This window comes from Corvus moneduloides, chromosome 4 (assembly GCF_009650955.1).
Source record: "Corvus moneduloides isolate bCorMon1 chromosome 4, bCorMon1.pri, whole genome shotgun sequence".
Taxonomy (NCBI): Eukaryota; Metazoa; Chordata; class Aves; order Passeriformes; family Corvidae; genus Corvus; species Corvus moneduloides.
Genome location: NC_045479.1, coordinates 39738781 through 39757174, shown reverse-complemented (window position 1 = coordinate 39757174; position 18394 = coordinate 39738781). Strand labels below are relative to the sequence as shown.

Sequence of the window (18394 nt, the reverse complement as noted above, 5' to 3'; positions counted from 1 at the left end):
TCTTGCACACACAGCCCTCAATGCTATTGGCATTGCTGTTTCAAGTTCTGAAGTGTATTTGTACACTGATTGTGGCCATCTGGCAGACAAGTGGCTGATGCCCAAGCTCCACAGCCCAGCTGGTAGGGCTTGGTGTGACAGGCAGCAGTGCCTCAGGAAAGATTTTAAAAGGCATTAAAGGATTAACTGCATTCCTGCATTTTTTATTTACTGTATACAGGAAAAGATTGATGTTACCAAAGATAATCTTTGCTGGTTTACTTTTGAAATTGCTTAAGAAAATTACTGGCAGAAAAAGCTTTAAAATAAACACAGGAGATGGTACTAACTGGCTTTTCTTGATAAATTCTTGTGTTTATTGGGCAGCTTCAAAGGGCCCTGAAAATGACTAGCAACTGGCCAAGCAAAAGGAATCTGCTAATCCTGCCTGCAGTACAGCCCAGGCAGGGAACACTGAAACAACCCTCTGTAACTGGAGCTGGGTTGTGCCTTGCTGAGTGTGCCTGCCAGCTCCTGCCATGGGTGTTAAACAGTCCCAACAGTGTAGTAGCAGGGCTGTGAAATCGTTTAAGCAGTATAAAGCCATTGCCAAAACTATTCAAAGAATTCTGAATTGTATGTGGTTCTGTCCCACAACAAATTCAGTTAAAAATGGACAAAGTATAAAGCTGTCAGTGACTCTTTCCACATTGTTTTCAGCAGCTCTGCCATAAGAGAACACAGTTTTCAGAGCTACAAATTCCTCCCTTTTCCCTGTTGGTGCAGATTATCATCCAGCTTCAGCAGATACTCACATTTCATTTTCATCTTCTTACCTTAAAACATGTCTGTGTTACTGGTCTTCACCTCATTTGAGCCCTGAGCAGTCTCATCTATCCAGGTAAGAAAGAGCATATATAAAAATGCTGTTCCTCGTTTATAGCAGTGGCTTTATTATGAGAAATTAGTTTTGAGCTGATCACTTACAGTTGTGTAAGCACCTGAGCTGTTGGCTCAGTGAGGGAACCTGAGCTTGCAGGAAACATTGCAGTACAATCCTCACTGTTTTTGAATTTGGGAAAAGTCTTCAAAACACATTTGTGCTTTCTGCATCAAAATTCTACAGTTATCTCCAGAGGCTGTACAAAATTTATTCAGACTAAAATACTTACGTAGAAAAATATGATAGTCTGTTACAATTAAAAATATGTCTGCTATAACTAAAGTAAAACATTCAATTGTCAAGCCAGTATTTTACAAAATCCAGTAAACATGATCGTGCATCTGAGAATTTGGTTTATAAAAACATACATTCTTTTGCATATACAATTCCTTCTCTGAAAAGCCACATTTGTGCAGGAAGATTTTGCCTTTGCCTTTGTCATTCTTTATTTGTTTGACTTTATTTGAAAATTACAAGCATAACAGTCATTAAAACCAAGATGTGTATGGTTGGTTTTACTGCAGCTGAAGCCCATGTGAGCTCTTGGTAGAGGGGAGTTTTGGGACATGAAGTAACTCTTGAACGGATCTGATCTGAGACCTCTGGGAAAGAGAAGTCCTGTTTCAAAGCACTGAAGTTACCAGTGTTGTCAGGTATTTCCACTGTCTTCAGCATCGATTTAAATCCTGGTACAGTAGCCTAGGAGCAAATACAAAAGTGTTCTTCCTTGGTTTGAAACCTTGAGTTCAACTGTGAAACAATCACTGTTTACACTTTAAATGTACAAGAAAAATTGTTCTAAAGATACATTTGAGAGCACAGAATGAGAAAAGAGTATAGTTTTCACGTTATAGCAATAAGATTCTTGCTGTACAAGAGAGGGAATCCTGCAGTGATGCTCAAGCATAAGCCCTTGGCAGCAGGCAGAGCCTACAGGGCATGGATGTTCTCTAGTAGTTCCACAGAGAAACCATTTTGACACAAGGAAATGACAGTCACTGGTGGTGGTGTCAGCCCGGTGCTGCCCAGATCCCAGCCTCCCCTCACCCTGCAAGAGCTCTGTGGTTTGTTTCAAACACCTCAAGCTCCTGCTGCTGTGCTCCAGCTGCTCATCCCATCTGGCTCTACAGAGGATTGTTATCTCTGGACATTGAGGACTGTATCAAAAAATTTCCTTTCTGCTAATATTTAAATATATACCTTTTAAAAAATCTGTTAAAGAGTCTTCACACCTCATATCTATGATTTGAGCAGTTCAGCTCACCCACCTCTAAGGATGCTGTCTTACTGTGCTCGGGAACGCAGCGCAATTAGAAGCAATACTTCAGTAAGGCTGCATACTCACATTGATCACATATGTCCCAGGCAAAAGGAGGAGAAAGTACTCCCCTTGTTCATTTGTTCTGTAGGGGCAGACGTGTGGCCTTCCTTTGGCTTCCACGATGGCATTGGGAATAGGATTCCCATTCTTATCAGTAACTTGGCCTTTGACACCTATGAAAAAGGGAGAGAAGAGAAAAATCATGAGCTGTAACTGGTGAGCCTCCTTCTCTGAGAAAGTCAGACTGTTCTGTTGCACTCAAAGGCTGTTTGACCACATTTCAGCACATCTAATAATATCACTAGTCACTTTGGTCTCACTGAAGGGAATTAAACCAGAAAATTCTTGGCTGTTGTTAATAGTTTACCCTCATGTTAAGTTAGAAAACAGTACTGTAATCTCCTAAATCTCATTTGCTGAAGGCATCATACACACTGTATGTCTTTTACCGAAGGGCTTCAATCTTCAATACAGGTTTGGCAGTCTTTGCACACAAACACACACACCCCCCCTTCTTTTTGTAATTTAAAATAAGTCAGCCTCTTGTCTAGTACTTCCCAAAGGCAGAATACCAACAATGTCTGCTTATGAAGTAGTTTCCCTTAATTCCCACACAACATCTTCAAGGCAGCACAGGCATTAAGCAGAGATAAAATAGCAGTCAGATATTTAAGGCAACAAAATGCAAGATAAGCAACAGATTTGTGCAAACCCTTCAACTCATTGAAAAGCACCACAGCTTCACTAAGCAGAGTTCTCTTCCAAATGTGAAGTCAGATCACACCTAGAGAAGCCTTTCAAATTTACAAAATCCAAGCAGCAAAGACCCTGTGCTGAGGCACACATACATGTAGAGATGTCTGAAATAAATGATTGTCCGAAGGCTGCTCAGGAAAGTGAGGGGAGGGGTGGAGTGCATGGTCAGACATGCCCCAGAGCCTGTCCCCAGCACATTTTAAGCCCCTTGCACACCTGTAGCAGCACCCATTGCCCCTCACTTGACACACTTGTAAGTTCTCCTGCCTTACCCATCCCCTGGCCTTGTAGCACTTCCTGTTCAGAAGCTCCCAGATCTCTTCCCTGTGAGCTGTGACACTGACAGGCTGCTGAGGAGTTCCCCCTAAGCTGGCCTCAGTTTTCACTCCACCCCCATTTGCATACCCACCTAGGTGTACTTGTTTGATATATTCGATCAGAGCAACTTGGTTGTCTCTCCAGAACTTTTCCAGCTGGTCTGCTGGAGGATATTTACAGCATGACAGCTCCAATGTAATTTCAAAACACTGTCCCCAGACATAGTTGTAATCTTGCATTCCACCTTAAAAGTGAAATAAAAGGGTGTTCAGCTGCAAAGAAACACTAAGGTCAAACTAAAAGACAAATGGCTAAGTTAAAATGTTGGTACTTGCATCATACCTGTAAGAAAAGTAAATCAGATAAATTATTCCTCAATGCCACACTTGTATTTACTGCCTCCTGTGGAAAACCAACTTAATTATTTACTCTAGTTACTCATAGAGTGTTGTTTTCTAAAGCATACTTCATTTTGGAAATGATGATGATTGTGGCTGAGAAGGGTGGATCTTTGACTTAAATTCATTCAAGCTTTCCCAACTAAAAAGGGACAGATAGGCTGGCACAGGATTTGCCACTGCCAAAGCCATTCCAAGAACCTTTTAAGTCTTTGAATTCAGACAATGAAAACAACATACACAGTGCAGAAGCCCCATTTTCTATTTGGCTACACATAAACAGTAATGAAAAGTGAGAACATCTTACCAGAAGCAGCTGAATGAAACATCAGTGATGTTCTTACCTTCCAGCTGGTACCAAGAGTACCCGTTGGTGATGCCGTCTGGGAAGGTTTGCCTGTTGTCACACCCCGTCCCTTTGTACATGCTGGCATGGTTGGAAGAATAGGTTTTTGCCAGGTGAATAAAGACATCATCGTCTGGAGATCTGCTATAGCCTTTCAAAGAGCCAGTAACTGCAGAATGAAGATAGCCATTGTCTCATTACTGGTAAAACATACAGTGCTGGCTTGCGAGCAGGACAAACATCACCCAAATGGCCGTATTAGGCAGGGAATTTTGATGGGGTTTATCAAATTTTGCCCATCCTAACTCAAAAGCTAGAAGAACCTTGCAGGAATCCTTGTAAATTTTGCTTTGGTATAGACAACGTTCCTAAACCCAGTCAGTTGTGGAGAACAGAGTTTGTTACCAGCTTACCTGGGTTACCATTATCAAAGGTGTAACTGGCAACCAGGGCACCCCCATGCAAGTTTGCTGAAAGAACAAATGTTTCATTTTTTATCCAGTCCATTACTGCTTGAGTCTCTGGCTGAATGCTAGCACTGTTATTTTCAAAGGCATCAGGAAAATTTCTGTTCAGATCTTCTCCATTCCTGTTGTATCTTAGAAAGAGAGAAAGACATTACCATTACTGTTTTGCCTGTGGATAGTTCCACATCACCAGCTTCCCAGTACTCCAGATATGTGGTGTGCTAGTGTCTCCAGGGAACAGGCAAGATGACCATTTTTTATTTCTCAAGCATTAAGGTGATGGACTTCAGTTTGCTTTCTGGCAGCACTGGAATTTTCATAGGACACAATAAAACAATTCCAAGTGGAAACACAGAGTATTTAACATGCACATAGCATGCACACCTACACGTAAGTGAATTAGAAAAACCAGAGGCAGATCAGAAGGACTTTGTCCTCCTCCTATATGTGTTTTTCCTGCTTGTATAGAGGACCAAGGTAACTACTGAATGGCTGTATCCCTTGGACTGTTGTCACTCTCAACAGACAGAAAAAATTTGAGTCAAACACCAGTACATCTTCTCCCTAAACCTTAAGGTCCAGCCTGTGCAAATGCTCTCTTGCTTTTTCACTCAGACAGGTCAGTACAGGAGTAAAGAGGGTATTCACCGTTGACTGCATTAATTTTTGAACTCAGTCAGTTAAACTCTATTTGACAGTGAGAGGATAAAAAATACCCCCCTCCATAAAAGTTCCATCTATTTGCTGAGGAATGCATTTTTTCTTAATAAAAAGGATGGCCTACACTGGTCACCTAAAGAACTAAACTACCTGAACTCTCTTGTTGGGGGCCCTTCCCCTCCTGCCATGTAGCCCTGGCAGAGGGGCCCTGAGGGCACAGACACGGGGTTTCCCTGCCCCTGGTCAGCCTCGTTCCCCTTTGGTTGTTTTGTGTTCCCCTGCCCGGGAAGGACTCTCGGGTCCCGTGACTGAGCAGTTCCTCGGCAGAGCCCCGGCCATGCGGCTGGAGAAATAAACATCTCTGAAACAGCTACCAAGAATCAGTCCATAGATATTTCTTTTCCATGGGCCTTGTGTCTGATACACGTGTTGCAGTATCTGCACTGTAACACTCTCTTTGCACTTGTTTCTGATGTTGCCAAGGCCATCGATCCAAGAGAACTTCTAGCTCATGGGTTTGCTTTTTTTGCACATTCCAACTTCGTCCTTTGGGCATTTCTTCCCATTCTCTCACTCTCTCTTTCCTTCTCCTAGCTTGTTAAGCTTTTCATCCCCTTTTTGTTCTCTGCAATAGTCACATTAAAGAATGCAAAAGTAACACAGGATGCAATGCCAAGTTATATTTTCTTCTGTGTAGGTTTTTTTCCTACCACTACTATTAGCACAGAACCTATTACAGCCAGCTCTGCTTGTGTAACTCCTCCTTCTTACTAAATGCACATTCAACATGATTTTAAACACATTGCTAGAAGTCCATTCAACAAGCTTAGACACACCTTTTCTCGTTAAGAAGGGTTATAGAATTCTCCAGTTGAAATAGATCCCTGTGGGTGGAATTTTCCTTCTTTTCTTGTAGCACTCTAAAGTTGCTACAAAATAGGGAATTGTGCTTGTATTAGCAATCTGTGTCTCCTGCTTAAAAGGTGAAGTCATTACACCTTTCTGACCAATTTTTTCTGGCCACACCATATATAAACACTGGTCTGACTCAGTCTTCCAGAAACTCTATGCCATAACAACATGTCTTCAGAAGAGCACAGGCAAAAATTAGGCCTAGCACATCCTGTAGACTCTGCTCTCCACCAAGTATGACTCAGTCTTCTGGCTATCTGCGATTATTACTCCCCACCCATCTCTTTTACCTCTCCCACCCTCCTAAGCCACCCTTACCTTCCTCGTGTGTAATAACAATCAGGCACTTTTGTAGCTTCAAATCCATCGGGATTCATCGTTGGCATGATATGAATCCGGGTATTATTGAGTAACCGGGTAATAACTGGGTCACGTCCATAGCTGTTCACTAGGAAATCTATCAAATGGAGCAGGATTTCTCTCCCAACAGTCTGTGTAAAGAAGCATAGATTTTACTTTAAGTCTGATATGGAAGAAAAAGAAGAAGAAAATAAATAAATAAAGACCCACCACCTTGCACTTCCAGCTTTTTCTTATGGACTACACATACATACAAGGCATATGAGAGCATTCTGATCAACACTGCTTTGTTTTATGCTCTCCCCTAAATATATTTAAAGCAATTGAATAGATTAAAGGAATCACTGGAGGGTTTTCACAAGGGTTTTAAACCCAGATCAGCCGGACCTTTTTGTATAATGGGAAACTGACTGTGTCAGATGCACTGCTTAAATCTTGCATGGATAAGGAACAGCTATAAAAAAAACTAAAGCTGCCTGATAAACATCATGTGGGGTTGGGAACACCTCACTGCATTTTCTCAGTCCCACAGGAGGGTCCCAGCTCTGTGCTGGTGCCTGAGTGACCCTGCACACAAGCACCGGTGCTGTGCGGCACCACTTGGCAGTGGTGGTTCAGAAGGAAGGGAGGACAAGTCTGCCATGTTTTCCAGGATGCTACAGAGCAGGATTTTTTCTTCTTGATCCTCTTTTATGGAAAGCCAATATTAATACAAGATCAAAGAGGCCACATAGATACTTCTGTTACATTATTTTAATGTCATGAACATGTGCATTGGGGAAACCAAATAAATCCTTAGAAAAAGACATGGAAAGACATTTGGATACAGACTTTAGATCAAGGAGAGGCAGCGGCAGGGAAAATGCTAACCATGTATTTTTGTTCATGTAAGTTTGTATAAGTCATGAAAGCTGACATCTCCCTTTAGTCTATCAGATTTTAGGCAAAATAGTGTCAAGTACCAGATCCAGAGTTAAGGACAATCCTATTCTACCCCAGAAACCACTGCTAGTGTTCACTGGACCATACTTTCCAGGGGCACTGTGACCCATGCCTCAAGGGTGCTTTAGGGTTCCTAAGCCCTGTCTGGAAAGGGAACAAACCAAGACTTGCAAGCAGATGAGTTCTAGAGATAACTTATCTCTACTTTATCTCCAAGAACAAAGCCTGGTATATCACAACAGGATCTAAACCAGCACCTGAGTATGTGAAAACAGACTGCTCTGCAGGTTTGATAAATACACTCCGTGAAATGTAAGAAGGGATGCAACAGAACCATCTTGTACAGGCAGCTCTTGAAAAGGATGATAGACATCTTGGGAAGCATGTAAGGGTGGGGGAAGAAAGGAGAGGAGAGAAATCAGCCAAATCATGGCCCTGGGCATGAGAGATGAAGGTCAGAATCAGCAAGAATGGCTCTACCACAGAGACAGCTAAACTACAGACAAGACTGGACTGCTGTCTGGAGAAACTGGGAAAGTGCTCTTCTCCTACTGTACTTCTGTTCAGTGCCTGACCAAAAGAAATCCCAGAAAGAAAGGGTAGAGAAGCAGGAACAGAAAGGGGGAAAAAAAGAAAAGTAACACAAGAATGTGGTAGGAAAGGACAGTGTTTACAAAGAAAGAAAGATGACCAGATTTTCACAGATGACATTCTTTGCACTTAAAAGTTAATCCCAGGCTTACTTACATGTACAGTATTTTACAAACTATTTTATAGGATTCCTGGTATATAGCTATTGTTGTACTCAGGACATTAAGCGATTCAGGTCAGCATAAGTGTGTTGGCACCTAGATGATTGCACAGTGAGAGAAGAATACACTTATTAATTACCACTATTTTGGTGTGGTAACAGAGGGGTGGTTTTGTTTCGGTCCAGAGGACCCTGCATTGCTTGAGAAAGCATATCTGGAAGTATCTGAGGAAGTTTTTGTTTCTGGGAAAGTTCAAGATCAAGTTTTGATCTTTGCCCTTGGAAGGACAGCATCTGCTGCTCAGTCAAGCTTGACCCTGTTACTACAGAGGTCAGATGTACCTGTGGATAAGAGTTATGAGTCACTTAGTTTTACTTTAGAGCTTCAAGTAAAGTATCTAGGCAGACTGAAGGTAGGCTGCTGACAGTAAAGTCGAGGACAGACAACTTAACCTGCCTCAAGTTTAACATGAAGATAGAGAGAAAAGCATGTATGTGTTCTGGGGCTTTGAGAGGACATGAACACTTAGTTTTGACTGCAGTATCCCAAGGGAGATGCCAAGGTGTATTGTTTTACTGTATTCACATGAAGTGTGACAGGAAAGCAAAGGAAATCCCTTTCCCCCACCTCTAGGGATACAATTAGACATTAAGTTTCTCTGTTCACTTTCAGATGTCTTCTTGTGAAGACATCTTCCTGTGCCCCAAAGGGAGAGAGTCAGCAGGAAAGGCTTTCAGTGATCCTCAGGGGAAAGCCTTGAATGAAGAAGCGTGCATATGTCAGGATGTAGATCAACGCTGTAGAAAAGGGCATGACTGCTGCTTCTGCACACAAATCCTTTAAACTTCTGACTCTGCCTGCTGGCAGGGCTGTGTCAGCACCCTGCTCAGCTACCACAGGGATTACTCAAGAAGCCCGAGCAGCAGCAAGTTAGGAGATTAAGGTTAGCTCCAATTGCACCTGCACTGTAACACTTTACTGCATCAGCCCTGAGTTTAGAACACTGTTGTTACCACATGATAGAGACCTAATACCAGGGGACTATGGGTGGATGGACTCTGCCCATTTTATTATTACAATTCTTCCCTTAATCATGGCCTGGTTTTTAAGTTGAACGATGTTGAAAGAAAGATCCAAACCATCAGGAAGGACCTGTTTCAGGGCAACACAGTCTTGCCAGTCTCCCTGCTCCAGCCCCGGCTGCTCCACAGGCCAGGTTCAGTATACCAGGCACAACCCCACCTAAGGAAGTGGAGTTAGAGCAGAGAAACCAGTAGGCCATCCTGGTTTCCCACTGAAATGCCATCACACTTGCAAGGTGTTATTTTTAACACTTGTACAGTGCTAATTATTATGCACCGCTAGGACACACCCCACTGGGGTTGTCCTGCTTTGCTAAAACACACCAGTGTTAAAGTGACTGTTTATGCAAAGAGTTTGGCACACATCCCTTTACTTCTCCAGCAGCAGTCACTGTGGACATCTGAGAACTACCACGTGTATGATAGGGAAGTGCAGTTCCCTGGTTTATCACTGAAGGAAATGGCAACACAAAGCCTGCTTTTGAGCTAGTAACTGGCATTAGTCTTTACCACCTGGACAAATTCCACAGGCTTCAGACTTTACCTGGCTGAGACAGGGATAGCTTTTTCTTTTCCCACTCAGAAGAGTGTGAGGAAAGACAAGGAAAAAAGCAACTGCAGCAGGGCAGTGTTAAAATGTTTTGAAACAGACCTCAGCAACATCCAGATTTTTTTAAAGTCTGTTGTTAGCATTGAGATTTGATTGCTTTGAATTTTGAAATCTCTGGTGCTTATGACCTTCTAATTCTGAAGCTAGGTGGAAAATAGTTCACTATGCAATAAATATTTTTTATAAATTTTTTTTTTCATAGAGCAAATACTGTTTCGCTGCATATCACTTCAATAATACATCACACAGGACTGACGACATAGGAATAAAGGCTTACAATTCCTTATAGCAAGTTGTGCAGTATGTGCAGTATTCTTTTTGTGCAATTGGATGATAAAAAACCAGCCATATTTTCCACAGTGGTATTTTGATAGTGTAAATGCAGCTTCCATTAATTTTTTGGACATAAGAGTGAGAAATTCTACACAAAACTCATCAGTTTATTGTCTGGTCATTTTAAAAGACCCCATTATATTGATCACAAATAAATCTACTCCAGTCCTTACTCACCTAAGCCCTAATATTTCAGGAGAGCCTACTGTGGATATGACTGTGTCTACGATGACATGGAAAATAGGGCATAGTTTCTTTAACTTATTTCACAAGATAAGTCAGCAGATAAATACATCCTTTCACGTAGGCAAGTTCAGACCTATCAGTACAGGCTCAGTTTCACAAAATGAAAGAGGAAAAATACTACTATTTTTAATAATATTTTATACTAGTGTATAATTCTACTATTTCTATTAGTGCTTTATTTATATTATTATAAATAAATTATTGTTTATTATAAATAAAATATTGTACTATTTAAGATTATTTGCATTGCTGTTATTTTATACTACACAATGAGAAAATAAAGCGATCAGAAGTGGGTACTGCAGGAGAAAAGGACTGATATCAGCATTGCCACCCTGAGAAAGAGTTTATCTTGTGATGGTCCGGTTACACTATAGCTGCAGAAGGTTAAAGCCATATACTCAATACATTAAAGGGAAAAAGCAGAAACACACAGGTAGTTTACAGTTTGTTCAGAGGTGCTTTTCCTTAAAGGGTTTCCCTGCAGTGATATACATGGTTTAGGAACAGCCTTCCAATTAGATCCTATTTGTTCAGTTGTGTAGAATGGACTCAAGTCCCTGGCACAGAGGTTCCAAAGGTAATAGTTCTGCTCCATTTATGACCTAGGAGTATGTAGGTGTTAGGGTGTGGTCAGTGTTAAGCAGGAGGAGTACTTCCCCAGGGAGGAATATGTGACTTAGAAAGAAAAGATCTTTCAAGTAAGAATACAAGGCTGGGACAAGAGAAGCTGTGCCTAATTCAGAATGGGAGTTGCCCCAGAAGATCAGGCAACCTCTCCCTCATCTTCCCCCGCAGACTTTATTAACATTTCACAGGCTTATGCATTTTGTGCAGCCAATTACTGCCATTTTGATTAAAGTCAGTTTAAATCAGTTTTAATTTGGCTCGGGTTAAACAAAAAGTACCGCTAAAAATGGTGTCCAGCTACACACAGCCAACACAAAGAATGGGAGAAGTCTTTTGTTACCTCTCAGTGGATCTGGGGCAAAAGTTCACTCTATTTGGCAACAGTGAACACAAATGAAAATCTTTTAAATCTCAGCTGGTTATGTCTTACAGTGTTAAGAAAAGTGAACTTACTTAAAAAAATAAATCTTTCCAGTTCTGAAAAAAAATACTCCTTTTCTACTATTGTGTACTCACTTTACTTTGTTAGAACTTCCCTGTTGGGCAGCTTTCCAAATAACCTAGATTTTCTTCCAGCAGCATGTGCAAACAGCCCACACACATGTAATTCAGGTTCCAGCCCAACTTTTATGTTTTTGGAGCAGCTGGCCAGCTGAGTCAAAGTTAAGCCTCATTTGTGTGGTCACAACAGGTTAGAAGGGCAGCATCACCAAACAATACTTGAGAACTTCTCATTTTGTATCATTTGTGGAAAGCGTCGTTGAAGCACAAAAGACCTGAGTGGATCAATGAAGTCATAATCTCTTTATGAAAGACTCTGGCACACAAGTTGAAGCTTGTTGTATAATTAGTGCAAAACTTATCTGCTTAATATATTGCAGGGATAGTTGAATCTGTCCCCAGGGACTAGCAGAATCTTAGATTATGGAAAAAAAAATATTCAAGTTCTCCAATGCTTCTCTATATGAGGAATTAATTTCCTGCCATCTGAAATACATTTATGATCAGATAAAAAAATCCCAAACACTAACTGTGAGTTACCTGTATGTACCAAAAAAACCCATACAGCAAAAATCATCATGAGTGCCTAAAAAGGAGGAATAGCTCTATTTCCAGAATGTTCCCTAGGTGTGAGCTTAGTCTGACAAACAACTGGAATGTAACATGCCTTAGCTAGGCAGCTCAAGGATCAACCCTGCTCAGATTGTCTGGCACTGTGTCTGACTTTAAAAGAAAATCATGTCTCATTTCCTCATGAAGTCAACAAAAAACTTAGATCCCAGGCAGTGATCCAAGTTGCCAATCCCCAGCAACTCCCAGCCCTGTGGATGTGCAAACAGTGTGTATTTCTATGGTCAAAGCTCCTCCTGAGTATCCAGCTGGGCAGTGATAATGAAGGGGGTGCTTCCTTGTGGAGACTTCAGTATGTGTGGCCCTCTGCAGTCCAGCAACATTGGATTTGCAAGCCAGGCCATTCTGGATGAGATAATATCCTGCCCTCCACCTCCTTCCCATCAAAGCTGGGTGATTTATAGTCCCAGGTTTGCAATCCCCTTCAGCAGTCTGCAGGGACTGCAGTATGGAGCCTCAGTTCCTGGACGCCTTGGTGACCCACACCAGGTTTCAGGAGCTGCAAACCCTGTCTTGGGCATCCAGTAACAAATGTACCTATTTGAAACCATGAATCAGCTTCCTCCCACACAGAGTTAAATTCCCAAGCAGCCAAGCTCCCAGCAGCACTTTGAGCAAGGCCAGTGTCAAACAAGGTGAAACTAGTCTAACTTGGGGAAATTCTTGGCACAAAATGTCACAAGTGCCTGTAGGCGTGCAAGTGCTCACACACAGTATTGTTAACAGCAATAACTCGAGACATGTTACCCTTTGCACAGGATACATTTCCACTATGTCTGTTTTTTCTCGGTTTTGGGAATTCAGAGTCTAGCACATATATATATATATATACATATCTTGCTACTCCTGTTAAATTATTTAACCTTCACATGAAAGACTGCATAAAAATATATTGTGTAGTTTAAACTTATCCTGAATATGACTAATATAATCAGGTAAAGCTAAAGAATAAAAGAAATAGAAAGCAAAGAAGTACTATAGAAGACAGTGAAGCTTTGACTCTTTCTGATTCAGATTCAAGTACCGCACCAGGTAGGCTCATAATCATCATTTCTTCTTTATCATTAATAAGTGGGCATTCTTCCCAGAGCAAGTTTATTGTTCTGGAATTGATTTTTGTTTTGTTCTCAGTGTTATCTCAGGTGAATCTAGGTGTTCCTAGCCTAAGGTTCCAAAGATAAATTTTCTTCCTAAAATAAATAATTTGATGCTTCACAGCAATTATTATTTAATCTTAGGATGTGTTTGAAGAGTTCTATCAGTCATATTTCATGCCTAGGCAATAATAATGTACAAGCAAACTACTGCATCTGACTCATTGCCAGGAAACTTAAAGCCTCTGTGTTTACTCACTTGGAGAAGACAAAGCTCTCCACTCAAGAGAGGTCTTGGGTGTAGGATTGTAGGACTCTTCACCATGATGTAAGGTCTCCTAAGGCCCTTCCACCAAAACAAGGGAACTTTATTCTGAAAATTCCTCAATAAATACACACATATTTTGTCCTCCTTGAGTTATGACATACCTCAATAATAAGAAGCACATGCCTGAGAAAAGTTCACTCTAAACCTCTGGTAAGTGTATTTGGTATAAATGACATTGCAAAAATTGAAACGTACCTCATCCCCATGCATATTAGCAACATACTTGAACTCTGGAATGCCAATCTTATGATGGGTTGGAAACTTTCCCAGAACAAGAACCCACAGGTCTCTACCTTTAAGAGGGGAAGGGGAAAAGACATTTTTTAAAACAAGTGTAAAATCATACAAGCCTTAGAAGAATAAAAAGAGTTGGTCATTAAGACCATTGTACAAATTCCAGTATTTCATTGGTGCCCACTCAGTCCTACATATAACATATCAAAGTAGACTGTGGGGTTCCTTTATTCTATGAATATTTGCAATATTAGTTAGAGGAATGTTTTGCCTTCTGACCAAGTATGTCGTAAACCCTGCAATTTCTAAAGCATTTAACCAGGACTAGAAAAGAAGGCTTCTTTTTTTTTTTTTTTTTTTTTAATAAACATTTTTCAAGTTAAATTTAGCAAATAAGATCACTCTTCCTGCCCCCAAATTTTGAATCATAAGGCTTTTCTGAAATTTATACAGAAGTTTTCATTATCACAAAGAAAGAACATCTGGTTTTGTACAAAAGACAACACAAAAAAGCTAAACATATTCATGCATTACTGCTCAGAAAACAGGAGGTAGCAGAAAGAGCTGCATCAGAGACATATTCCAAATATATCAGCAGGGAAAGAATTAATAGCTACAGAAAGAGTATTAGTTAGGACCACTAAAGCTGCACAAGAAGCTGAACTTTAAGCAACAAAATAAACAAACATACATACATTTTGGAAGTCCTCACTTAAGCAGGGGGGAGATGGCGAAGGGAGGGCATTTTCTGTTACTATTTTTAGTGATACTGTGGCATTTCAGACCTCATCTGCAAATCTGTGCTTCCCACTAGTCTGCTCATAGAGGTGGAAAACTCAAGTTTCAGCAGATGGCAGCAATGAAACTGGACCAGTTCCTTCATACGAGCAGTGACAGCCTATAGATTGCTAATGGCCAGACCTCATGAACATACTACCTGTCCCCAGCTCCACACAGGGCTTGTTGGGGCCCACAGCCTGTCTGAGAGGAGCCCAGCCATCACTGCTACTTGCAGGAAATAGCAACGTAGGAACTGCTATATGCAGTACTATAAAAAGCCTTAGTTCCTAAATCTCTGTGGATCATCAAATCTGCAGTAAACAAACTCTGGAGCATATCAGTTTCCCATTCCTGAAGCCAAGACCCCTCTAGTCATGCATGTGCCACAGCATTTTTGTTTTCCTTTCTAGCTGTGTGACTGACTCACAGCAGCTATACCACAAGGGTCATGACTTCAGGAATGGGAGAAAAACTTGAAGAGGACTGAAGCAACGCTGCAAGATGCACTGAAACAGTTGGAAGAGAGGTAAAACTGAAGACAGTGATTGCCAAACTAAATTCTCAGTTAACAGAATCAGAGTCTTAGGCCTAGGATCAAGAAGCAACAAAACAGTGCTGAGACCTGATAGACTTAAGAAGGAGTGATCTCAGTATCCCCTGGTTTTACAGTCACTCTTGAAGACATTGGTGTTCAACCCTTGTAACCATGCTATGCACAAAGCTGTGAGATGCTGCTACTGACTCTTTCATTAAAGGACAATGTGAGCAAGCAATCCGTGCTTTTAAAAATAATTTTGTGGCAACTGATTTGGTAAGAAGCTAGTTATTTGGCCTTGTTGTATGTAGAGCCACTGTTTCATAAAAAAAGAAAAAACTTGATTTCTGTAAGCCTAGACAAGTTGTAGATGGAGAACCCAAATATACTAGCATTTAAGCACATTATTCTTCAAAAGGAAAGAGAACACCCACATCATCTCACCCTAGCCCTTCTCCCCTCCAAAACCTCCAGAGGTCCCCTCTAACCTCAACCATCCTGCAGCTCTGTGAAAATAGATGACAAGACTTGCTGCAATAGCCTATGTTTGGAACTAAAAACAATTCTAGTAGTGAAAAAAGTATGCTACTGTTATTCATAATCAAGTGTGGACAACAACCTCAACTTATTTTCCATCTCTGCAATGTGTCATTCTCTCTACAGTTGTATCCTGGGGCAACTTACAATGAATTACCAAGGAAGTCCTTCCAGAATGCTCCTATGATTCTCTGTCCTTATGCCCTCTAAGCCCTGGTTCCCAGCTCTCATTCCCTCTACTGGAAGGCAAGTTCAGACATCCCTCCTTGGTGTTAGTTGCCATGTGGACTTCTGCACCAAGAGGAACACACCTGCCTACAGCTGCGATTGCAGCCTTTCCGCCCAAATTTAAAGGTGGCTACTGCAAACCTACAACATGCAGCTCATTGTATATACTCAAGCAAAGAGTACAAGTAGAGCTAAAGTGCTCTAGATGTTTCCATCATTTAAGATTTTCTACCAATAATATTGTATTCTGATTTCAAATTTAAAAAAAATACTTCCAGTGTCTTGCCATCAGCAGTACTCATTCCTGCTGCTCTCACTGGGAATTGCACTCATGGGAAACACAAGGAAGAGCTAAGTATAGACTAACATTAAGTACTGATGTAAATTGGTCTTTCCAGCATTAGTGTTTAGACTGCTTAGAGTTTGTGTGAGGGCTATCTACATGCTAAACACTCCCATGAACTGAGATACCAATTATTTCCTGGCATTTCCAGCTTGTAAGAAGTATTAAACCTTCCATTAACAATTAAAATACATTCCTGGGTCTGTTCAGCCTGCAGTACTGGATAGTGTACCTATGAGGGATGACGTAAGATTTCTTTCCATGTGGCAGTAATTAACTGCATATAAAAAGATTCAGCATATGGATGGTTTCCTTTAATCAGAAAAGCCTAGATAACTCTGGTTTGGTACCTGAAGGGAACAGCTAAGCTTCCTCTCATGCTTTGAAAAGCCATTTCTCACTGCCAAATTGCCAAACCAAAACTGACGTCAACTAATTAGTGAACTACATTTCAAGTGATGAAGACAAACTTGTGTTTCTAACTGTGTGTCTCAGGACAAGTAACAAGACTTGTATTGGAGCAGAGCCAGACCCCACAGCTTCTAGTAGAATAAGAAGTCTTTCTAACTTTTAAAAAAGTTTTCTAGCATTTCCACTAGTTCGTGACATAGTGTCAGTATTCTAAACAGGTCTACACAAACTGGTAATTAAAATGAAGAATTGAAACTGATCTCCAGATCTAGTGGGAAAGAAACCAAATCAATTTGTAGATGCTGGAGTCTGGATCATGCTCCCTGTTTTTGTTCTCAATTTTATTTCTGCTTTTCTTGACTTTGTTCTTTACAGCTTCATTTATGAAAAACTTGTCATTTCAAAGAAAGTTATGGCTAGGAAATGAAGTGACTGGGGAAGGGCTCAGACCCACTGTCAGTATCAGTCAGGGTAGGGTACTGATTCAAGAGCTTGCAACTGCAAATTCAAAGCAATAGACTGACTACAGTCCTCCTGGGTTGGCCATGTGTTGCACACTGGCTTCATGGGTAGGAACTGCAGCAATGCTGATCTGTATTGAGGCAGTCCCTACCTAGAAAAATGGAGGACAGAGAGGAGGAGAAGAGAGATAAACTCTCATTAGAATGCAAGATCTCAGAGCAATTCAATCATAGAACCAATCTCAGAATCATTGAACAGCCCAGGTTAGAAGGAACCTCAAGAGATCATCTGGTCCAACCCTACATGGGAAAGAAAACCTAGATAAGATTATTTAGCACTTTGTTCAATTGCATCTTTAAAACCTCCAGTGATGAGGATTCTACCTCATTTCTGGGGAAGTTGTTCCAGTGAATGATTCCCACTGTAAAAAATGTTCTTATATTGAGATGAAACCTCTCAAAGTGCAACTTGTACCCATTGTCCCTTCCTTTTTTCCATGTGGCTCCTTGTGAAGAGAGAGGCATCCTCTTTGTAGCCATCCTTCAAGTACTAGAATTCTGTGATAAGATCCCCCCTAAGCATTCTCTTCTCCAGGGAGATAAGCCTCCTTGGGGCAACATTGTCTTCCAGCAAAACACTACCATAGCTAATGAAGGACTTCAAGAGTGATACCTTTCACTAAACTAGCACCAGCAGCACCCTTGCCCTGAGGTACTCTGATTTGTCATCACCAAGTCAAGCTGGAAAATCTAAATCTGTTTTAGAACTTTTCTTCTTCGAGGGGACTGCCTAACAGCACACATGGCTTGATTCAGATTCTAACAGAACTTGAAGTACCAGTACATTATTTGTATAATCAGAAATGGTTAATCAGAATGACTGATGTGGCAGTACTGCAGAAGTAGAACAAAGGCGAACAAATACGTGATTTTAACTTAGCCAGACTGAGTAAAGCACCCCCAAAAGAGGCTACATACCTGAAGCTGAGATCAGACAAACATCTGTATGAACAACTGTACATCAAATTCTTTTGTGAGCATTTAGCCTCACTTTCAAGTATACCATGGTCCACTGAGACAGAATGGATTATCTAAAGACTTGGCCTGTAGTAGCATTGGCATTAGTAATGAACAAAGCTGGTATGCCAAGGAGGGCTAGGACACTTCAAATATAAGAAACTCTTCAAGGTATTTTAAAAAATAAAGAGATACAGATCAATCCCATACATCAACCAGGCATATCTGGCAATATTCAGC

At 41.0% G+C, this 18394-nt stretch overlaps 1 protein-coding gene across 2 annotated transcripts in view; it reads right to left on the bottom strand.

Annotated features, from left to right (window-relative positions):
• Positions 1 to 903: 903 nt before the first annotated feature.
• The window catches only part of CPM (carboxypeptidase M), a 28181-nt gene continuing 10690 nt past the window's right edge, over positions 904 to 18394 (bottom strand). Inside the window, exons 3-9 of one of the 2 annotated variants that reach the window (XM_032106268.1) lie at positions 13804 to 13901; positions 6419 to 6591; positions 4475 to 4659; positions 4060 to 4230; positions 3409 to 3561; positions 2268 to 2416; positions 904 to 1621 (exon numbers count right to left, since the gene is read on the bottom strand). In XM_032106268.1, coding sequence (XP_031962159.1) covers positions 1382 to 1621; positions 2268 to 2416; positions 3409 to 3561; positions 4060 to 4230; positions 4475 to 4659; positions 6419 to 6591; positions 13804 to 13901 — 1169 coding nt within the window. In that variant the 3' untranslated portion in view covers positions 904 to 1381. The remainder of the gene's footprint in view (positions 1622 to 2267; positions 2417 to 3408; positions 3562 to 4059; positions 4231 to 4474; positions 4660 to 6418; positions 6592 to 13803; positions 13902 to 18394) is intronic. The other variant, XM_032106269.1, reaches the window with a different exon arrangement.